We start from the raw sequence: 24,451 nt of genomic DNA on the forward strand, positions 1-24,451 counted from the left end.
TATAAATAAAAATGTTAATTTTATTATTTATACAGTGAAATTTGTTTAACAAGAACAATAAACCTGAGAATCTGCCTCAGTTTTTAAACCGAGGGGGGGAAAAAAACACAGTGGCCCTGAGAGCTCACGTCACAAAGACGTACGAGAAGATAAAACACAAGCAGATGAAGAAAACATCCTCACTGATGATGTCACAAGTGAAAAAAACAAATGCCACAAATGCTTTTTGGGTTTTTTTGTTGTTATTGTCCAGTTTTCTTAAATACACATAGCTCTCAGGCTCTGTAACAAAAAAAAAATCATAAACTTAATACCCAACATATTCAAGTAATTTAGCAGACCTAAGTCTGTCCCAGTTGTTTCAGTGATGACGAGACAAAATTCAAAACACAAACTGTAAAAGACTTTTTTCTAGATAATTTAAGATAAATGTAAATGCACTTTTATTCCAACAATATAACTTAATTTCATTTCACACAAACCATTAAAGTAAACTGTAAGAAAAATGATCAAATTGAAGTTAAATTTTAAAACCTTACTATACATTTCACTTCATGTATGTACAAACCTGAAAGCCTCTATTGCCTGCGCCATTCAAACATTGCTCTCCCATAAACATCAGCATTCTTGTATTTGTCCGCATGTTCCATGTATGGCATTATCCGTGCTTTAGGATCGTTTAGGAAATCCTTCCTCTGATGTTCGTTTTGGAGCAGGTGAGAGGTCGAAGTATCGTCACTGTGCAGCTGGAGGTTCGGTCAGCATGCTCGATAGACTGACCTCTGCCAGCTGGGAAAGGTATTTCTGTTAAAAAGAAATCAAAGCAGATACCTGCTTAATACCTGCAAGTTGTGTGCTAGCCGTCTCATAAGTCGGTCTTGCTCCAGAACATCCCTCAGCACCCTAAAACCCATCCATGCTTTGGTTTTTCTTCAGACACCCTTCACAGGAAAGCACTTCACAATTGATCGATATAATCCCAGGAAGAGACACATTATACTCAGTAAAATTAAAGTAATCTAAATGCTGATATAAAAATCCAGCCTCATTCTGAGAAGTGTCAGCACGATGGCTTAAATCATTTATTTTGTACTGTCTCGAGATGAGAAGAGTAAAACAAGAATCAAAACAAAATCAAACAAAACAAACTGCTAAACACACAGAGCTTTGACAGACAGCACAACTGTTTAAAACTGTTTTTTTCCTCCTTGGAATGTAATGCATCAAATGTGAAGGAAACACGCTCCCCGACCTCGCTTCAGCTGTGCTGCAAAGGACGAGGGAAATGTAAGATGGGTCGGTGCTGACTGGCCAATAACGGGAAACCTAATACAGTCGCAAGTTTACATGCGATGCCTATGTTCGTGCGTATGTGTGCGCGTTAGGACGTGACAGCAAGCTGTATATTTATGTTCGATTTCAATTTACGATTACGATCCATTGATTTTGTTAAAAACTTTTTTTTGTCATTTAAATTTGAGCTGTTATGAAATGAACTTAGAAACTTAGAAAGACTTAGAAAATGGGTTCAACGATTTGTCAAGCCACAAACGCCCATTAGAAAAGTAAATCCTCACATTTCAGGAACTCGAATTAGCAAATTTTCTCTCAATAAACAATAACAAAAGAAAACAAAAGAGACAAAAGAGTTATTTATTGCCAAAAGTGTCTTTGTGCTATCTGATCATTTAATATCTGTTATGTCTTCCAAACGAAATTTTGTGAAGAACATCTTTCTGAGAGCAATGGAGTCTGAATGAATCATTTGCTCCATGCATTGATAGGTAACACAGCCTCTGCAGTGGGGTTAGTGCTGAATTAAAATATAAAGATAAGTCATTTTTATCATTCCAATCCTGTTTGGAGAACAGAATCCTACTTAATAAAAAAAGAAAAGAAAAATAAGTTTTATCCTCATGTGACAAAAGCAAGGCAAATTAATATAATATGCATGTGCTGACTGTGGAACAAAGAGATTACTCTCTAGGCTGAAAACAGCTGGTGTAATCTTTCGTTAAGGCCACAGTTGATGTGGCCTAATGAATCCCTCAGTAAGGAGTGTGCGTCACACAGATCGACTTTATATGGGCATGCGGGAATGCCAGCACACACGGGTTTATGTCAGATACACTATCGTCCGCCATAAAGGCTTGATGTGTTCATATAATTAATTTCTCAAAGACTGGATAAAAGAATGGAGGTGTGTGCCGTCTCGCAGTTTGTACCTGTAGGTTCCTGTAATGGACGGTGCTGCGGCAGTGAGTGGTCTTTGCAGTTTCCTCACTGGTGTAGAAAAGTCCGCAGAGTTTACAGTAGAAGCCGGTTCTTGGCACAACAAACTCCACTCCTATGAGAGAGCGAAAACAAGAATTACAATTTAATCCTTGTCAAAAGACGAGACTCGCATGGTATTTAATAATGGAACCTTTTTTAGAAGGATTTTGATCCAGAACCACAGTCAAGCCTCATCCCACTAATTTGAGTCATTCTACAAATTTGCATACATTTTTTCTAGATAATAAAAAAAAAAACAATTATAGAAGGTCAGTTATCAAACGTAAATTAACTACTCTACTGGGACTGGCTCGTGGGTTTTGCGGCTGACTGAAACCATCATGCTGCTGGTCTCAGATTACACATTTTCTTCTCTCTCCCCCGGGTGCCCTGATACCAAATTAACTTTGAACTAACTTTAATTGTAAATGTTTTTTTCCTGTACTGACTTCTTTCAACTCATAGTCTCCATCATCCTTTCTTTTCTTTTTCTCCATAGAAAATACATAGTATTCTTTATTCTAACAAACATCACAAGGTTTTAAAATTTATTGTCTTTTAATCCAAATGTATCTTGTCCAGACGTGTTTTGTTTTTTTCTGCTTTCTAATATTTGTTCTATTTCCCCCCGTCTGCATAGGTTATAGTAACATATTTAAGGGCACCAGATGGGTTGTAGCTGAAGGTAAACAGAGGCTTGGTTAAAAATTAAACATGGTTGGACCAATGAGCACTGAATAAAGCACACTGGGAGTGATGGGGTACGTGGAGACCTTAACAGTTGCTTGAATATTCTGTATGTCAGTTGTAAACAACTATGAATTCAGTGGGATTAAGGAACTTTACACTCTCATTGCAAAATGTCTTATAATAAACAAAACCCAGAAACTAAAGTAGTTTTCCGTCATGAACAATCTCAGGGGAATCAATTTGTTTGATTTAGCCGAGGGAGAACCTGGATCAAGTGTATGGAGCAGGACACGTGACATCTAATCATTTGTTCTGACTCCATCGGGCAATTATCTGAGCTATTTGCACATGGGCACAATCAGACATCACGCAGACTGAATGGAGCTGGCAAGGCAACAGCTGTTTAATGTCCAATATAACTCTACTGGACATTCGATGATAGATTTCCAAAGGGTAATGTAATAAAATCACAATCTGATTTTGTGCGGTTAAATTCAATTGAAAGAATGGGATTATATTATCTAACAATAAAAGCGATCATACCCTGCTGGCAGTGAGTTCTTATAGTCTGCCCACTGCATTCATTTCAGACTCAAAGACACGGCAAAGCCCTATTTTTAATACCAGGATTAATTATGTATAACATAACTGTATAGGTTCTCAGTCATCTGTAATCTTAAGAGCTTGCAGAGAAGGTGACTAGACTCCTTTAAGTTTTTTGAAGATGTTTCACCTCTCATCCATGAGGCTTCTTCAGTTCTGGACTTTAAAAGAAGTCCAGTCGCCTTCTTTTCAAGCTCTTAAGAATTATTTATAACCAAAACAACTAAAAAAAACAACAACAACACTTTTAGTTAGCGGGAATAAAATGATTGCTGGACATATATAAAACATAAGCGCAATGATAATGTGCTCTTAAATAACTAAAAGCTAAATGTATTAAGAATGTTCTAAATGGTTGTTTGAGGCTTTGTTACATATTGACTCAGTGACTCAGAAACCTTTGTAAATTTGTTTCTGACTGGGTCCCACAATGATCCACATTTATTACAAATAAGAAAAAGGCTAAAAAAAAAACTAACAGGAGCCAAGCTGAATTGAAAACACATCCACCACACACACCTATTTTCACTTTCAGGCTGGTAAAAAACGAACAAGATGGAAACAATCAGAAGACTTATCAGTATTCCATTGGTGTTTATGCACACGGTTTTTTTCTGGACACACATGCAACAGAAATAGCTGCACAATGCTTGTGTGTGTGCACTGTGCACTGAGCTCTGTTGTTGTTGTGCCACTCCAGGGCTTTTGTACAGTAAGTCTCTGCACCGCAGGCTGAAAACTGGCCATGTGCTTTGGCTGCGTCATTCTAGCTCTAATGATGATATAAATACTGATCCCTCAGGGGTGCATTTCACAACCTGCTCACAGAAATAGGTCAGCAAGTAGCCAAGCAGTTCCAGGCAATTAGAGTGCTTATGCAACAGATTGTCAGTGCCCTTACTAATGGTGAAAAAGATAATACTTTATCTTTGGGACTAAGATTATGGGCTCAAGACTCCCGCAGCTTTTGTCCACGATAATGAATAAATATAGCTGTGATAAGCAGGTTTTAAGCACACTGCTTTGAAATATATGGACTAAAGAATTTTCAGAACTGAGAGCAGACAAAAGCATGAGGATGCACGCTGAGACTTCTGTTTCAAACCTTATTCTCTGACCATCAGGATATACATTTTTTTAACAGCAACGGGTGTTAACTGGCCTCTAACATACAACCAGGTTAAATTAAATGTAAATCTTTTACAAACAATTGTGCAGTTGATCAGAATGAGGTTGTTAATTATTAACAAACTCGTTAGGAGCAGAGGAGGTGTGTGTGAGCTTGTGAATTTCGAATGCAATGAAATCTGATGGTAAACAATTTTTAAATTGCCAGCTCAATAGTACAAAATCCTTTCTCCTGCGTGCTCTGTGCAGGCTCCCTCACCTAAACCTAAAGTATTTCCAGTAGTGCAAATGCATTTGAAGCTGACCATACCCTGTTGTGTGTTTTATCTGAGCAGCAGATTTTTTTTTTTTTAATTTAATCAGAATGTCACACGTAAGAAGTCTAGACTAGATTAGAAAAAAGGTGTTACTTTTCATTTGATACTGCTGTAACTTAGTGGGTTATCTACCCAGACATCCAGTCTTCTACTGGTGACTTTTTTAGGTTGTGGACTTTATTCCGAATTATTGGAAAAACTTTAGAATGAGAACCGCTCGCTTTCAGTGATTTTATCAGTTCAACAGTAACAGTAACATGGTAACAAAACTGTGTTATGCTTACCCAAAGGAATGCCGTGTTCACTGACAGCTCTATCTTGTTCACGAGATGGTGAGCGGGCCTCAAAGTCTATGAAAGGCATATGAGTTATGAGAAAGAAACGTACTTACTTCTTGTTTTGTTTTTTGTATCTGGGTTAAGACAACTAAATAAAACACTTGTAGAAAAAATCTTCTCAGGTTACCCATCACGTAGCTCTAATTATATTTATAACCATATTGGTGACTTATTCTAATGAGGTACAGAAAGAGGAATAATTTTACAGGTCTCACACTAGCTAGATGCTTTTGTCCAACAAATGATTAACAAAACTGTATAAGTTTAACAAAATAAGCTTAACAGCTACACTTGTTTGTTTTTTTAATGAACATTAATGTTCTCTTGTAAGCAGTACCTTTTTTATGAACATCATCCTGGTGTTGCACTCCATTATTGACTACTTCCATGACCTGTCCTACTTCTGGGGTCTTGCTGTCCTCTAATACACAGATGTGATTTTCCATAGTCTCTCCTGGTGGCCCGTTGTTGGCTATTTCACTACCTTCAAAGCATGTCTCCTTCAATGCAGCTTTAAACTCCTCACTGGGGAATTCACTAAGGTTAGCAACTGGTAACTCAGAAGTCACTGGATTCGTTTTCTGTTCTTCTGGTTTGGCTGAAGTCGTAACAGTCTCTTGTTTCTCAGTTACAGTTGTTGCTGCCTGGTCTCCAGCATCCCCACAAGACTTTTCAGTCTCTGGAGATTTCTCATTAGATGTTGGCTGCACCTCCAAGGATGAGGAAGACGGCAATATAGACTCCTCTACTGATGGCTCCCCTGCTGAGTCTTTGGGGCAGGATGCAAACTCTTCCAGCTCAGAAAGGTCTGGCTCAATAATGGAATCATCTTCTCCTCCCACTTCATCTACAGTGACCAGTTCCTCCATGTTCTTAGGATACCAACACTCTTCATCTGTGTCGTCACAACTTTCCCGATCCTTCTCCTAAGAAAACGGGTCAAGAAAATTGTTTTTAATACCCTACTTCCAGCTGGAACCAGAGCTTATAAGGTGTCATAAACATCATGTTTACTTACAGCGTCCCTGTCTTTACCACCTTCATTAGTTTCTTTTGTCTTACTGATTCGCTGAGGTGAAACTGATTTTTCTTTTGACTCGCGGTCCTGAAAAATTCAATCTCTTTAGTTACAAGAAATATTTGGCAGATGTAAATAAACAATGTACATTTACAGAAGTTACTCACAGTATTTTCAGTAGCATTTTCTTTCTCTTTTTTCTCTGCAGCCGTGTACCTCCTGCTTGTTTTCTTACTCCTGCCCCTGCCTGGTGAACTCTGCCTCTTATTTTCAGGTGTTCTGCAAAGTGTCTGATCAGCCATCTCAAATTCTGAATGCCTGGACCTAGAGTGGTAGTCATCACCATCCCTCCTCTTTGGCTTTGTGTCATGTCGCTGGTATGGAGGTCTGAGCGGCTTGTCTGATTTGTACACTTGTTCCTTGTAGAAATCCTCTTCGATGTTCCTGTACGAATTATAGGATGAGCCTTGAGGGCTTCCTCGTGGGTGCCAGTCTCTGCCCCTCATCCCTTCTCCTCCACCTCCTCGCTCATCTGTAGATCTGAAACTAAGATGATCTAAGGATTTTTGGTAGGTCTTTCGACGGTCAGGCGCCCGTCCACCATTAGGTCGATCATCATCCACGCTGCCCCCATTCCTCCACGGATCATCCCTCTCCCTTTCATCCTCACCCCTTCTTAAGTGTGACGACCACTCCCATGAGCCCCGGTGGGGGCCCATACCGTCTGAGCCTCTCTCCGGACCCCTGCATGGTGGCCCTTGGGGGCTGTGGGCTGAGCTGCATGATGTAAAACTGGGGCTGTGGGAATGAGGACTTAGAGAGTGGCTGATAGGGCTGCGAGAACGTGCTCGCTCTGGTACAAAGCTAGGAAGAGAAGATGCACGTTTTTGAGATTGCATTTTCCCCATTAGCAACTCAAAGAAGTCTGCTGCATGAAAACAAACATTTGAGTTTTCTTACTGTTCATGTTGTTGCATCTCATCCCTTTCCCGCTGTGAGGTAATATCCTGGATGATTGATTGAACATCTTTACCTGGTTTCTAAATTAAAAAGACTTATGGGTTTAGTAAATGCCCAACAGAGTGTATAACTGATTTTTGAAAATGTTTCTCTTTAGTTTTACCTTGAGTTGCAGCTCCTTGTACCTCTTAGACATTCGTATTAGAAGTTTTTGGTTGTTAATCATAGCTGGAGTAAGTTGGTAGTACTGAACCATGGCATGAGCTGCCTCCACATATGCCATTTCTAGAAAGGCCTGATGGAGGAATACAATGTTAGAAAGTTGCAATAAACATGAACCCTGTTACGAGAGGTTCTTTTTTCAGGGCTAATCTTCTCAAACATATATACGTTTCAGATGACAGAGTAGATGGAAGAAAATCTGAACATCATCATCCTCCAGTATCGTATTTCATTAACGTAATAATTCACTGAAACATTTTCTTTAATCTTTGCAACTAATACAGTGATTTTAGAGTGAATGCTTTAAATTTGATAGGGGTGATATGAATGCTGCAGGTCTGTTAAACGAAACCCTGGAGCCTAAGTGAGCTGTCAAGTACTGGTAGTTAAACAGCCAGTAAGTTATGACTAAGTGTTTGGTATCATATAACAGCCGTGGCAGAAAAGAAGATGCAGATAATAAAAAAGAAAAAAAAAGATCATTGAAATTTTACACATGTGCTCCATATAAAGGTAATCATCCAATCCGCAACTTTTCTGGCGGTAACCACTAAAGAAATCTGTGCAAACATAGCAAGATGCTTCATATATTTTAAAGTTAAGTTCGGGGTATAATTAAACACCCTGCCACAGGTATTAAAACCCCAGCGGTCAACTGTATGTATGACAAGCAGCTGCAATCAATCAATAAATGCTAAAATAAAGAAAACTGTAACCATGTGTCCTGCATGGTGCACATTTTAAGCACAGAAGTTACCTTTTTATACTAATGTAACAAAGAATGTACTGATCTGAATGAGCAATGGCCAAAAGTATAGTTTTCTTTTTATATAGACATGTAATTGAGACCTAAACAGTTTCTGATAAACATGAACAACAAGTTACTATTCACTGATAAATAATCATTTTGTTTTACCTGATGTGTAGATCGCATGAGAATGTAATTGGTAACTTTGCCAAAGGGTATTCCCAGGTTGATGACATCAGTCTCTGTGCAGCTGCCCTCAGGGAGGTTGCATATGTGGATGACTCGACCGACGGAGGTGTTTCTGATCGGAAATGGCTGCAAATATGAAACAAAAATGCAATCTTTGAGCAACTTTAAATACTTTATCTGATCTTTATTTAGATCGTCAAACTTTAAAATAGCTTTATTCTATTTGCAGCACTTGTAACCATGACCAGGATACAGAGAGCTGTGTTTATGTGTCAATTTTAGTGTGTCCCACAATGAGCACACGACTTCCCAAATGCAGAATGCAGACACTGAAGACAGGTGTCAGCCATGGAATTCAGTTACCCAGCGTCTCAAAGGTAAATATAAAAGATATCACATGACATTTCATAGCTTTAATTTCCCCTTTGACAAATCTTAGCAAGAAGTTTTTTTTCCTTCCTTCCGGAATTATGTGAAGCTAGGCGTAGGAATTGTTATCGATCCTATCATCTAATTTTGGCTGATAACAAAAAACATATCTTCAAAACTCTGTGTCAATCTCTGCAGTATATGAAAATCATGCATACTGTGTAAAATGAGTCTAAGACTGCTAAGACACTAACAAACAAACAATGTGTAAATTTCCCTCCTTCATACAGCCCACCTTAGCGCATTTATTAATAGATCCTTGGGAGCCATCCAGCAGTAAAAATTACATTTTGTTATTTTTTGGCATTAGAGACATGTCAGTTTACTAGGCCCAGACACACACATCTCTCCAGGCTGTCAAGTATTGTGACCTGCACTGCTCAGCACCCACTTGTAATTCCTTTTTTAAATCTGACCTGAGAGGGGGTAATACAGAGGCACAATACCCTCTTTTGTTATGGAAAAACACTAGAAACTAGACTCCAGGAACAATACAGATGAGGTTATACTATTTGTTTTGTATAAACAAATAGATGCTATAAAATCCTATGTCGTTATAAATCGAATCCCTTATGTCGATCATCTGGTGTCCCACAGGGCTTTATTGTATGCTCTGTAATGTCCAGCATTAGGTCAATCATCTTCCACGCTGCTCCCATTCCTCCATGGATCATCTCTCTGTCTTTCATCCTCACCCTTTTTAAGTGTGACGACCACTCCCACGATCGTCGTTGGGGATGGAGACCATTGGAGCCTGTCTCTGGACCCCTGCATGGTGCCCCTTGGGTGCTTTGGGCTGCATTGATGTAAAACTGGGGCTGTGGGAATGAGGACTTAGAGAGTGGCTGATAAGGCTGTGAGAACGTGCTCTCTCCGGTATAAAGCTGGAGAAGGAAGACAAGTGGAAGCTAAAGTGCTTCCTTTAGTAATTCTCACATACTTAGAGTTTGATAAACCCATCAAATAGAGTTTTATAACACGTAAAACTTTAGTATTAAAACCACATAAGATATATTGTAATTGATAATACAGATACCTGCAACTCTTATGCACCTTCTTTACTGTGACGGAGAAGAGTGAATCCTGCGTATTGCATCTTGCAAATACGAAGCGCTATATTCACCATCAGACTAGCTGGTGACATGCCGTCATGTTCCTTTGACATCACTGCAGAAAGCAGTTATAAATTCAACTTGTTATATCACAGAGTCTTAATTCTGCAACCATTGTGCTGCAACTGCAACTTTTCCAGCACCCCTCCTCTTCTTTCTGTGTCTCTGGTTGACAAACCTGACCGACAGTTCCATGTGTTAGCCAGACCGGGGTCTCGATTCGACCCGGAGCATTTTTAATTTTGTCCAAGAAAAGCCCAACAATAACAAAGACTTTACTTTGCTTGAATCTAGAGTGTATATAAGTCTTCGTAAAAAGTAACCTTTAAAATTTACATGTCAGTTTGGTGCATATTCTGTGCATACACAAACAGCCCAAACACAACATGTGCCATGTGACTATATTTTAGACAACAACAAAAAAAACATTTGATAATGCTATTAAAAAAAAAAAAAAAAGATATTATAACTTAATAGTTTCTGGCCAGCACAGTGACATTAACAACTTCAGATGCAATTATGATAATTCTATTAACAGCCACCAGAACACATAAAGGTCAGTTCAGGATGGGCTCAATAAACAGATCCAGGAATAGGCTGTTTATGTCCCTGGGATATTAGTGAGAACAAGAGGCTCAGTCGCTGCTTGCTTTAGTCACAAATGTGTGACCTGTAAAAGTCAGGCCTGTGTCTGATAGGCCAGACAGTTTGACCACAGCATTAAGATCACTTTCAAGGTTGGCTCAGGCTTTGAACAGTAGCCGTTTCCGTGGTCCGCAAACCAGAAGTGCAGAGTTATGCCGTGTCGTTGACTACTCACAAGGAGACACTTTACACACAGCCTGGACCTCCTTAATGTGGTTTATTTATTTAAAAAAAAAAAATTTGAATAAATGACAGAAGACCTTTGGTAATGTTCAGTGTTCACTAAAACTTAATTATCAACAATTAAAATGCACAAATACATAAAGAACAGGAATGGAAGGACTTCAAATAATCTTTTAACTGAACTGGCAATCAACCCTGACTGAAATTGTTTAATTAAACCCTTGCGAGTTTCTTACAGTTTCTTACAATTCAGCGAAAGGAAACAGTCCTAAAAATATAGCTTTGCAATGTGTTCAGTAAATTGCAGTGGAATCTCTTCTGAGGATACGTCTGCTTTTTTTTTACAAATCAGGGTTCATGCTGCAAGACGGTCAGTTTGGTTTCACAGTTTCTCCCCACGTTCCTACGCAGAGTGCTCACAAGCCGATTCCTCAGATCACTTTACCAGTCTCTCACCAGTCTGAAACTTAACACTGCTGCCTGGGGGGTGTGGCCCTAGGGTCTTTAGGTCTGTGCTCCATGCAGCGGTTAGCTGTAATCCTGTGTTTATCTCTGTTCGAGTTCTGTCGAAAGAAGCTACTGTGTTACTTCAGGCTGGACAGCTGACACTGCAGTGCAGAAGAACAAAAGTTGTGCATGCTTCTAATGTATGTATGAACCCACATTATTATATGTTGTGGTATCTTCACAGTGTAGTGGTTTACAAATTCCCTCACAAGCAAAAGATCCCTGGTTTGAGCCTTGGATGGGGCTGTGTCTGGAGGGACTTTGGTGAAAAAGTGTCAGATCCAACATTTGGTGGTACCTAAATCCCCTTTTGAATATAGAGCAGCTGAAAATAGCTTTCATCTTTATACTGGTAATTTTTTTTCCTTTTAGTCTGGTTTGTATCTGAGTTACTGTAGTTTTTATTTTTTAGTTTTAATTAAACTTTACTCACATTTCAGTTTAATTCCCGTTTGCTTTTAAAGCGACCATATCAGCTTAATTTGTGTTACTTCTAAATGCTTAGTTTTTATTGTAGTTTTTGCCTTAATATGGTAAAATGGTGCACTTTTGCATTTTGGTTTTGTGACTCTTGCCTGTGAAAAGCGCTTTTCAAAATTTTTATTCACTTACTAAAGTGTAGTTTTTATTTTTTATTTCAGTTAACTGCAACCACAATTTTTTTTATTTAGTTAAGTGAAATTAATGAAAACAATTTATGTAACTTTTTAATTTTTTTCTGTGCATATCTAACAACTAAATTGCTGTTACACTAAAAATGACACAGAATATCAAAACTTGTATGCGTGTGTGCATTTGTGTGATCCCTGGGATCTCGCAGGGCTTTAAAAACAATAAAACCTCACATGTTAGGCTTGGACAGGTGTGTGTTTATTGCAACCAACATTAGCTCATGTAGCACACCCTATAAATACTTCCACGCTAATAAAATCAAATCCTTTGTCAAAAACCAACCAAAGACGCACACGGCTTTTTCCATCACTTACTTCAGCATTCTGTTATACAGTTACCCTGGCAACAAAGAACAAACAGCGGCTTTAGCGGCGAAGGAATCTAGTTTAAACATTAAGGCATCCATCTCTGGATCGGCCTGTCTTGTCTTTGAATTTGACTTTGAATTTGTCACAAATTAACTTTAATTTAAAGTTACAAATTTAACTTCAAAATTTAAGGGAAATTATAGAAAGTGAGAAAATATAATCTAACAAGTTGAATGCCATGCTTTATGCATTATAAAAAACTGAAGCTAAAATAAAGTATAGAGCACACGAGTCTGTATAGTGTGTTTGTGTAACCATATTAATACATATCCATGCACTGGGTGTGTGTTGATGCCCGCAGACTGTTGAAAGCTGCATGCTAGTCATAAGTGTAGGCTTCCCGAACGTTTGCTGGGTCTAATTTTGGTGTCCTTTCTCTTCACTCATCATCTGCACTGTGTGTCTTCATGATGGACGCCTATCAACAGCTGCTGTTTTTTTAACCCCAGTCAAACACAGGCTCTTTAACTCAGGCAAACTCACTGCAGGACCACAGTTAGGACAACTATCCTTCATCTATACTCTTAGAAATACTTTAAAATCAGTGTTAGGATTAGTTTTTGCTTTTGCAACCCATTTGGTAACCCTCTACATTGCTAATATTAATTATGTTTGAATCCTTCAGTGTCATCAGGAGGTTAAATCTAAGTGTCTTTACATATTAGGGTGCATAACCAGAAAACAGAAGTAAAAGAAAAAGTGTTCAAGCAATTACAAAAAATCTCTTATTCTTAAAATATAAATGTATTCTTGAGTAAATCTGGATAAATGTTCCTATGTATGTATTTGTATTTATTGCTGTTGTGCTCTTTTTTAAACCTAGGGCTTTCGTAATTCATGCGCTTGATAGATTTGGAAGTAGTCTTCTAACTATTAAAGTTCAGTGGAAGAGCGCTAACATGAAACTTGGTGTTGGGCCTGAGCGTCTGTCAACAAGGTGAACTGAGTCCATTCAATAAGCAGCACACATTTGGTGTTGATTCTTACTTATTCACTCTTTCTTGATGTTTAAATGTCACATGAAAGAAGTGTAGCAGAATAAATGCTCAGAAAAACTAAATGAAGAGATCATGTCAAAGGTATAAGAGCCCTTTGAACATACTGTTGGATGTTCAAATGTAATTTAAAAAATCAAATTTGAATTATATATTTTTTTTTTATAGGGAGTGAAAAATGGTAAAAATGGTAAATGGCCTGTATTTATATAGCGCTTTTCTAGTCCCTAAGGACCCCAAAGCGCTTTACATATCCAGTCATCCACCCATTCACACACACATTCACACACTGGTGTGAATGTGTGTGTGACAATTTCAGCTGCTTCTTTGTCACTAGCATTTTTTCCAACTTATCTTAAAATTTGATTTATGTGCTCTGGGCAAGCTCTAACAAAGAACCATGTATCCAATCCAAAAAACCCAAACATTTGTCTGACCTTTGACTCTGGCTGGTGTGAGGCAAATCCTGTGTCTGGCGTGGGGTAAGTCTTCATGGCTGTAGCTGGCAAGTATGACATACTGGCTCCTGAGGATACATCTGTGGAAACAATTTGATATGGGAACTTACAACTGTCCTGAAACAGTAAACCCAGTGCGAGGGAAGAACTTTGCTTTAGTAAAGTACATTTTCAAACTGTTAAATATTTTGTTCAAAATGTTTAATATATTTTTTTATTGTTGCTTTTTCTTAATTTCCTCTTTGTTCAAAGTCTTTTTTTTGCCCCAACCAGCACCTAGCTGGAAGAAAAGGCTTTGCTAAACACGTCACTCTTGAGAAACATCTGGGAAACAGTAATGATGCTCCACTGTGATGCAGATGTAGTTGCAGTTTCATTTGCATAACCCATTTTCACACAAGCCCTGTAGCTTTATAGATATTACAGATGGAGATGCAGCTGAGAATGAAAATGTTTGATGAGTCAGATTGGAGTCTTCATTCTGCAGTTTTCTCTGCACCACAACATTCACATGGTGTCTGATTAAGCAGATTTCTGCCATTTTGGCCGATGTGAGAATCGTGCAGGCATTAGTCCTAGCTAACTCGTGGTGATTATGTTTTCTTGTCTCTTTCCCCTCATGCTTGAGCCAGTTGCAGCAGATGGCTGAACTTCCCTGAGCCTGGTTCTGCCAGAGGCCTCTTTTTGCTACACGAGAGCTCTTCCTTCCCATTGTTGTGTAAATACTTGCTCATAAGGGACCATCCAATCACTTGGATTTTAGCTCCAAAACTATTTAAACCAGATGGTTTAATCTTAAGTGCAGAGTGCCTCCACAATAGATATCCAAATGTTAGCTTCAGATTTATTTAAACCCTAAAGAGAAGATTGTCTAAATTTAAAATCGGTTGAATGTGCCATAGGAGCTGTAACTATGATGGAATGACCTCAGAACTATTGGAAATTGGCACACAGTACTAGCATAGTTCAAACAGCTACCCAGTCTTGGGTAGCTCAAAACACATTGTTTCCATTTTATTTAAAGACATTTCTTCACCACCCTTCCAAGCAATGGGAATACAATACTGAGACAGAGATCTTCTAACAGATTACTCATCCAATAAAAATTGTGTTAGGTAATTAATATATTAATGACTGTATGGGCTTGTTGGCAGTTTGTAGTTAGTAATTATACATAAGTGAATGCATGAAGCATATATAATAGGATCAAGAGAGTTTGTCAGAAAAGCAGCGCGTAGAAGTCTTCGGCTTTGTTGTGTTTACTGCTACTCCTCCAGCATGTACAAAAAAAGATGACTTGGCACGGTGCAGCACTGTTTTAGGACTTCAAAACACTTCATGCTAACTGCACGCAGCACTTCAATGTGTTAAAATAAGAAGTGTTCAACTATAAAAACATGCTGCCTCATGTCCTAAAAATACCCCGTTTCTCATAATCAAGTGATGAGTAAAATATCACTCTTACAGCAGGAGTTAAGACTGATGTTTTACACTTTGTGCTAATGTAAGGAGATACACAGCTGGTGGTGTTGGTGGTGGGTTATCCTACCTTGACTCGCAGCAGAACAGACTATGTGGTTCGTTCCTGCGGGGTTCAGACCTCCATCAGAAGGCCTGCTGACAGCATAGTGAGTAGCTCCAGCTGATACCACCGCTGAACTGCAACAATCAGAGACGGCTGATTTTAGCTGCCTCTCCCCTGCCTTGCTCGCTCATATCTTATGACAGAGCTCATATTCAGAGAAAGATTAAGACAGCTGCATAAGAAGTAAGGAAAAGGAAACTAACATATTTCCAACTGCTAAAAGAGGTTTGCTCTGAATTGATCGACATCGTTTTAAAGCTGTGTAAAAAGTCTGAAACTCAGCAAAACAAAAACCACAACAAATCACATCAACACAGAGGCTTACTGAACGTCCTCAGTCATCAATGATAGTCTAATTTAGACTGTGTGCAGTGAATTTTTGGAGTTGTAAATGACTCACCTGTCATTTGCATACAACATTCGATTCTGGAGGTGTAGCTTTCCCTTCACGTGCTGTTCCCAGTCCTAAACACACGTACACACATAAACACTGTCTGAACATGTAGACTCAAACAGCTTAGACACAGGAAGCCCAATACTTGCCCTCCCTTAGTGGCTCTTAGCTACCCCTTGTATAACCTCATGGCTGAAACCAATTAAAGAGACACCATCATGGACTTAGAGGCCATCGAACAAAAATACTTAACTACTGTATATTAGCTATTCTTAATATCTGCTTAATGCTCATTCAGAAAGTCAGGACTTGTTTAAATTTTGTAAAATCCTTCAAGCAACGCACAAACTTGTGTTTTAGTTCAAGAAAACTAACTTTGTTCTGTTCCTGTTTCAAATATACAAATGCATAGATTCATATAATGGTCACGTGCTAAGATTTACACTCATCAATTTGCTCACCTTTAGGTTGTAGACCTTCTTGTCACAAATGCTACACTGGTGTGGCAGCTGAGTGGGTGTAACAGCATGGTAATCATTGACTTGATAAGGCTGAAGTGTCCTGGTACCTGACGATAAAGCTTCCTCTTTTCCGTGCAGGTGCTGGTAGAGTCCTAAAGCCTGCATGCCACTTGAACCAAAAGAGGAAACTGCTGCACTATTGCAGTTTAACTTCGTATCATGGGTTGGCTCCTCTGGGTTATATAGTTCAGTCCTAGGCCGAGCCGGCTGTCCAGCTGGTGTCCACGCAGGGGGAGGATTAGAACCCACATCCACCATACCGGTGTGAGACAAGTTGGTTTGACCTTGCCATTGCTCTTTATGTCCCATTGAGTTAAAAATGTTCATTTTCTGCTCACTAAACCCAGCTTGTTGTACTTGCATATCCTGTCTATAGAAATCTCGCTGAAGACCAACATTGGTCATGTTATTTGCCTGAGTATTGATAACTGTGGACAGCCCGTTACCAGCAGTGGCTGATGCTGCAGATGTCCCTCCAGATAAGTTGTACTGAAGTCGTCTGTCTGTGTCAGAGGGGTAAGTCGACCCAGACTTTTTCCCATACTCATTGCCCTGTTGACCCATCGCGTCTCCTCCACAAGGATGGTTCAGCCTAACAGTGCCTGAATTTTGGTTGAATCCCCCACTGACCAAGGCTCCCAAGGCTGAATTTGAAGAGGGGAAACCTAGCACTCCTGTGGGGAAGGCACTCTGTTGACTTCCAACCATAGTTGAAGTCCGTAACTGATTAAACAAGGGCTGAGACATGTTGACATTGGAGAGAACCTGATTGAGAACAGTGGCCGCAGCAGCTGTGTTGCCTTCCTGAGCCAGTTTCAGGCGATGGAGGGTAAGCTGGGCCTGGAGCTGAGCGAGTTGGAGGCTGGCTGGAGTCAAGAGGAGCTGCTGGTTTTGCTGCTGAGGACCTGTCTGCGAACTGCCTGGGAGCTGGACACCCAACTGGAGACCCTTATTGTCAACACCGTCCAAAGGTCCCGAAGTGATGCTGCAGGGTACAAAAGATCACAGATGTTTTTCAGGAACCTCAAAGATCTAATCTATTAACCTTGCCTATGATTCTAAGCCTGTTTCTGAAGATTTGGGCAAATTTAACTGATACTTATAGGCTACAGAACAGATCTTTGCTCTGTTCTTCATTAAAAATGGTGGATTTAGTCTACAACTGTCTGTAAAGTGTCAATTACACATTACACATGTTTTTCATTTCTAATAAAATATGTGGCCAATACTGTGATTTGTATGATATTTTCAGACCATTTTCTTTTATAGCTTCATAATTATTTACTAGTGATTTGCAATACTGCAAGGTTTGGTAGCAATCCAATACCAAGTAAAGACACAGTGAGTTTTGCTAATACCAAAAACCAATATATATACTTTTAACTTAAAAAGCAGCTTATGTAGAGCAGAGAGCTGTGTCATGATTTATGACATCAATCATCACCAGTTTGCAAATTCTGAACACATTTTAAATATCACTAAAGCATTTTTTACTTTCCAGAATATTTAGTTCACAAAATAAAACACAGCTTTCACTAAACCATCGATTCAATCTTGCTAGTATTACTCTGATAACAATACTGGCTCAATATAATAATAATAATAATAATAATAATAATAATAATAATAATAATAATAATAATAATGGATTGGATTTATATAGCACTTTTCAAGGCACCCAAAGCGCTTTACAATGTCACTATTCATTCGCTCTCACATTCACACACTGGTGGAGGCAAGCTACGGTTGTAGCCACAGCTGCCCTGGGGCAGACTGACAGAAGCGAGGCTGCCATATCGCGCCATCGGCCTCTCTGGCCCACACCAGTAGGCGGTAGGTGAAGTGTCTTGCCCAAGGACACAACGACCAGGGCAGAGAGTACGAGGATCGAACCAGCGACCTTCCGGTTACAGATGCGCTTCCCAACCCCCTGAGCCTGGATTGATATGTGTACACATATTGTTTCCCACACCTATATATAAGTAACAACCAATTCTCTACAGTTTGCATCACACAGGGTCTTGTGTACAGAGCATTTTTTTAAAAATTTGATTTGCAAATGTTGTGTACTGATACCAAATAATGACACATTTTACACAGTTTGCACAGTCCTTTGCAACAGCTTAATAAGCACTGATATTGTGCTTGGCTTAATGCCCACCGGCAGCTAATTTCTGATTAGCTTTCATTACACTAACTAATACCATATATCGCTGGTATTACAAAGAAAGATTTATCAGATACTTCACAGTTTTCCTTTTCTTGCTGATATTGGCTGATTTAAAGTTTCAAAGTTTCAGCTTTAAATTTTTACACACTTAAGTGCCCCACAGCTAATATCTGCACACATGGAAAATCTCACAAGCAATAAACCAGAAAATGAGAGTTTAGCACTGCCATTAGCCTGTTGTCATTGCTGCTGGGATTATGGCAAACCAAACAATGTAATTACACAGCATTTTGCTTCTGATAAGCAGATTCCCATCTGCTTATGCATTGAAACAATGTCTTAAATCAAACATAATTCCCAAAGGTCCCAACCTAAAACTATCAGGTCTCCTGCCAGGTTCATTTCCATACCCCAACGGGTCACAGTTGTTTTTCAGGACCTACACAGTATAAACATTGTGGCTAATCAGTGTGCATATGGACACAGACACTATGTTTTAACCTGTTAAGACCTGTTCATCAATTTAATTTTGAAACCTTTTGAAAGTTTATTACATCTCTATGGCACATATACTAGCATAATTAAAGCAATGTTATATCCATCTAAAGCAGCATATATTTGATCCAGTATGGTCAATACTAACACATCTCCAGTCCATTGTTGACAGCACAGGAAATGTCATGTATTCTTTAATTAAGTCCAAGGTGCAAGGATGAAACAGAAAGGTAAGAAGACAATCCACTGAGGTATTCCCATGACGATGGCCACGTGTACTGACACATCTGCACATCTCCTGAAAATCTCCCTGTCATGTCTCTTTGTCAATTTCTGAAGGCTCAATTCTTCATATTTAGCAGCTTTTACAGGTGATAAAGAGCTGATAAAGTCTAAAAATCACACTGTCTTGGTACTGATTGTGTTGTCCCCACATAAGTCAGTTTGCTCCATTTTGCAGTTAACCTGGGAGCTCATTTCATGTTCATGCTCACAGAACACAGAAAAACCCTTAAAAGGTCTCTGCAGACCTCCATTAGCAACCTGTGATATCCTACTCACAGCATATGAAGCGGGCTCAGTGTATATCATGAGTGTCTCCTAAAGAAGTTAGGTATTGTCCGTTTGAATACAACTTATGCGTTCACATTCTCAATCTGCCCCAAACGGGATTGTAAGCAGCAGCAACACATGTGAACTCCCTCGACCAATCACACGATTGGAGCCTCGCAGCAAGCAGTTCACATTAACATGTCTAGAATAACATCATCTGTTAATCCTACATCACAAGTACTGCAATCCTCACACATTTCCTCTTGCCAGTCTGCCTCTGTGTGCCTGTTAGATCTGAAAACTGCTGAGTATGAGTTTGGAAGATTTTCCTGCAAAACTATCTCAGTAAAGCACGTGATCCTACAATCCCAATGTCCCTCTGGGTCTTAGTCAGTGCAGCTATCATCTCAATTTTGTCTGCTATAAGAAATAAACTGAAGAAAGAGATTAGACTTTCTAGATCTTACTCTCCATCTTGGCCGCAGCCTTGCATTCACAGGGTATTATCTTTAACTCATTGAGGATTTGGGATCTTGCAGTGTGGCTTTGTAGACCTCAATCAGCTGATTACTTATGTAAATGATGTTCCACCTCCTGATATTATAGCATCACAATGCAAAGAAAAAGCACTGGGAAAAGCAAGAAAAATCAAAGTTTGGATAGCCAGAGTTCAAACGCAAGTACAAAACACAAACATTGAAATGAGCTGTAGGAAAATTAAGTCCTGTATGATTTTTAATCGTAATATTTGCATATTAATATTTGATTTAACATTATTCATCCATGTAAAACATAAATTCCATTTAATTTTGACAAAGATGTTGGAAAGTTAGCACCTGAGCTATTTATTTACAGACACAACAACACAACACAAACTGTTGTAATAGAACAACACAACCCACAGGTGCCATGACCCTGTTTCACTGGCCAGCCTTTTCAGTTTCTGATGAATGCTCTTACACGAGAGCTAAACTTAGTCGACTTGACTATTCATCACATTATCTATGTTAAGCCCTTGACACCGGCCTGCCTGGCCACTGCTTCAATATTTGTGCAAATACTCTGTCAGAGACAAATAAGCGACAGCCATAAATCTTTGTTCACAGCAATTATGAAGCATTTGAATCTGGATTATTTGCAATTTTTTCATAAAAGGTAGTACTGTGCCTAAGAAGTGAGAGATTATAAAATGGATTTTGGTTGTTCTAAACAAACAAAAGTCAAAAGGCATTTTCAAATATTAATTTATGAAACAGAATCTTGCAGAGGATTATCACCTTCATGTCTGTCATCCTGTTGGCTTTTTCAGTTGTGATATGGTCTTGTGACTACATCGCCACATCATAAACTTGTCATATCATATCCATCACTCACACTTCAAGTGAGCCATAAATCATCTTGCTGTATATACTGTGGTCCTAAAATCCCACCTCTCCAAATGAAACATCGTGAGTTTGTTTTGGACTTTGAGAATATTGTAGTACACTTTGTATTGAAATATTGTATTAAAGGTTGTGTATTTTCTACATTATAAGAGTAATGGCTGATGTATAACACCATCAAATCATAAAAAAAAATACTAGTTCAATCAAATCTGATAATAAAGCATTCATTTAACTTATTATGTGTCCAAAGTGGTACATCACAATGAGTTAGTTCATCAGCAGAACTTTCTGTTTCCAATAATTGGTCATACTCAGTGTTTTGGCTTATTACCCTAATTTAGTCAACAGTTTTTATTGTTCTTTGTCTGTAAAGCTCTTTGGAACTTTGTTAATAAATAATTTATGTATTTGCAACATATACAAAGCAAAGTAATCCAGTACAGTCTGTGGAGTTATAATACCTGTGCGTATGATATTTTGCTCATCCTGGACAATTCACAGCTCCCAGTTCTTCTTAAGTGAACAAGCATGCTGATGGAGAGATACACTTACACCATTCCAGCTTATGACTCAAAGCTATAAATACTAGAGTTGCCCTCTGCCATCATGATACACAGTGTCCTTAATAGGCTAATATGGACTCTTGGGCTCCTGGCACAGTGTGCCAGACACTTCAAACTAATCTTGTTATGACGATAGGGAATATAGGTGTCAAAATAACCTCAACCAGTTGTGGAAGGGAAGGGTTTAACACTATGTATGTATACATATATGTTTCTGTAGCTTATTTATAGATAGATAGATAGATAGATAGATAGATAGATAGATAGATAGATAGATAGATAGATAGATAGATAGATAGATAGATAGATAGATAGATAGATAGATAGATAGATAGATAGATAGATAGAATAAACATTCAATGTGGACAGGAAACGTAAATAGGAAGTTATAAAGTGACAAACAAATCTAATCTGAAGACAAATCATTCAAAACAGAAAAACAAACAAAAACATGCATTTCTGTTTAAAATAACCAATTTATCGATCGTGGCTCAAGAGTTGGGAGTTCGCCTTGTAATCGGAAGGTTGCCGGTTCGAGCCCCAGCTTGGACAGTCTCGGTCGTTGTGTCCTTGGGCAAGACACTTCACCTGTTGCCTACTGGTGGTGGTCAGAGGGCCTGGTGGTGCCAGTGTCCGGCAGCCTCGCCTCTGTCAGTGCGCCCCAGGGTGGCTGTGGCTACAATGTAGCTTACCATCACCAGTGTGTGAATGGGTGGATGACTGGATATGTAAAGCGCTTTGGGGTCCTTAGGGACTAGAAAAGCACTATATAAATACAGGCCATTTACCATTTACCATTTTCAAATGGACTAGAGAGCTTAGATTTGAAACATGCCTGTGCAATTTTCAATCCTAACACACTCTGGTACTATAGTATCCAAAAGAGAAAACAGTTGCAAATCATATATAAAAACATCACACGTGTATGAAATACAAATATAATATTGATATTATACATTATATAAATGTAAGATGGCGGCACGTATGCAGCTGCACAGCGCCCCCAGTCCCACAATTTGTTTTATTTTTATTTTGAAGATAAAGGGCTATTCTATTCTTTTCTATTCTATATTTGAATATTCAAATATAGAATATATTTGAATATTCAAATATATTCTATATTTGAATATTCAAATATAGAATATATTTGAATCATCTGCCGTGATGTGTTCTTATTTTGTTTCAGGTGGTGTGCCAGTGTGTTTTTTGGTGTGTATTTGTTACAGTTCCCTGCTCTGAGTGACGCGCTGAAAACAGCCTCTCACAGTCAGAGTCGCAGTACAGATTCATAGCAGACAGCATTAGCTCAGTCTTCAGAATAGCTTCATGTGTTCTTAGCTACATAAATACATGTACAGGTTTCTATTTCGTCCCACAAGGTTTAATTTTAAAAATACATAATTAGAGAGAATATACATCAGAATTACGGCTGTTTATAAACTTACGGAGCAAAGTGATGGCAGATGGTATCAAACAAGAATGTCTACTTTCTCATATGGCATCATTTACAAGTTAATTTGCTGCTAACTATGCATGCTCACTTATTCATTTTTTTCTGATAGGGAACCATAAGCTGTCACAAAAACATAATAAAGACTCATAGTGACCTTTTTGCTAAAGAAAAAAGGACAATAAAAAGAGGTTAAAGGCTGAGTGTCATCAGCATATTTTAAAATCAAATGAAAATACATTCCTTAACAACAGAAAATATGATGTTTCTAATAACATAAACCAATATAAAATGCCAATAACCAAAACAATACAAATCCATTTTATTAAGAAAATCCCCCCCCCCCCCCCCTGTGGACAGGGGCACATACGTTGTGCATTATGATGTCCTCCCCCATATTTTCACTGTAGTTCAAGAATCTAATTATTTCTAATTATTTCAGTGAAAAATTCATATGAATGTTAAAAGAAAAAACTCCCATCTATTTCCTTATTCAGAAAGCAGTCAGGTAAGCTCTATTCTGCACCTGGAGCGCTGATTCCTTTTAAATTCAGCTCAACAAAGCATTATACAAATACAAGACCACATCCTAATGTCCAGTTAAAACTTCATTCGTGCATACTGTATTATGAGAAGCATACGTAAAGCAGCAGATTCATAAAAATCAGCCAAAAACAGCTGCCAAGCAACTTTGACTGATAGTTCCTTCCTGTTCTATTTTAAAAACAATAATAACACAGTCGTTTGGGGGACATGTCAAACTACAACAACCACATTCTCTCTGCAAAACTCGCAAGACAGCATCATAGTCAAAAACTTGAGCGTTGATCTGGTCTGTCTACAAAGCCTCATCGGAGGAAGTAACAAATTAGAGGAAGGGTTCAGGTCCAGTTTGGTTCAAGAATAGTCATCCGCTGAGTCCAGTAAAACATCCAGCAAAATGCAACATTGTCCAAAACAGTTGCATCTTCACGATTAGCTATAAATCCTGCTTCCGTGCAGCTGACAACACTTGATGCTATACACCCAACGAGCCAAAACTGACAAGCAAACCTTGACGTATTGGAAGAAATGCACAAACCTTGAAAAGTTAGGCAGTGAAGGTCCGAGTTACACCTCTGACGCTAAATTCTGCACTGCTTCTTAATAATCTGACCTTTGCCCAGCAGCTGAGACGGCATCTTTGTCCACTAACATGTTGACTAATGCTAGCACATGTACACTAACATAACATCACTGCTAGAGGTCTTTACCCCAGCGTGAGTGACACTGCTTCCCTGTGTTAACGGGACAGGCAGAGGCAGAGACGCGTGTGATGAAAAGTCACAAGTGGTTGGCATGTGTGTGTGAGGACGGGGCAGACCAGCACACAGGAGGAGAAAGTATTTACAGAGAAGGCATTTGGGTAATGCAGTGCAATCCTGAATCTGTTGCCTCCACAATAGCAGCTGTAAAGTTTGGTGTGGAGTCAAGTGTCAGG

The 24,451-nt window shown here is 38.8% G+C and overlaps 1 protein-coding gene across 2 annotated transcripts in view; it reads right to left on the reverse strand.

Annotated features, from left to right (window-relative positions):
- rbm20 (RNA binding motif protein 20) overlaps window positions 1-24,451 on the reverse strand; it is a 48,143-nt gene continuing 23,692 nt past the window's right edge. The window contains exons 1-14 of one of the 2 annotated variants that reach the window (XM_086296400.1): window positions 24,053-24,252; window positions 16,297-17,341; window positions 15,842-15,906; window positions 15,406-15,515; window positions 13,836-13,936; window positions 8,467-8,613; window positions 7,492-7,623; window positions 7,329-7,408; window positions 6,536-7,232; window positions 6,369-6,455; window positions 5,688-6,276; window positions 5,297-5,362; window positions 2,226-2,347; window positions 1-804 (exon numbers count right to left, since the gene is read on the reverse strand). In XM_086296400.1, coding sequence (XP_086152526.1) covers window positions 736-804; window positions 2,226-2,347; window positions 5,297-5,362; window positions 5,688-6,276; window positions 6,369-6,455; window positions 6,536-7,232; window positions 7,329-7,408; window positions 7,492-7,623; window positions 8,467-8,613; window positions 13,836-13,936; window positions 15,406-15,515; window positions 15,842-15,906; window positions 16,297-17,103 — 3,072 coding nt within the window. In that variant the 5' untranslated portion in view covers window positions 17,104-17,341; window positions 24,053-24,252 and the 3' untranslated portion in view covers window positions 1-735. Of the gene's footprint in view, window positions 805-2,225; window positions 2,348-5,296; window positions 5,363-5,687; window positions 6,277-6,368; window positions 6,456-6,535; window positions 7,233-7,328; window positions 7,409-7,491; window positions 7,624-8,466; window positions 8,614-13,835; window positions 13,937-15,405; window positions 15,516-15,841; window positions 15,907-16,296; window positions 17,342-24,052; window positions 24,253-24,451 lie in introns of those variants that run through there. The other variant, XM_086296399.1, reaches the window with a different exon arrangement.

This window comes from Aulonocara sp. 'chitande type north' Nkhata Bay, linkage group LG6 (genome assembly GCF_057382095.1).
Source record: "Aulonocara sp. 'chitande type north' Nkhata Bay isolate Kocher_YH1m ecotype deep benthic linkage group LG6, A_spYH_male_GT1.1, whole genome shotgun sequence".
Taxonomy (NCBI): Eukaryota; Metazoa; Chordata; class Actinopteri; order Cichliformes; family Cichlidae; genus Aulonocara; species Aulonocara sp. 'chitande type north' Nkhata Bay.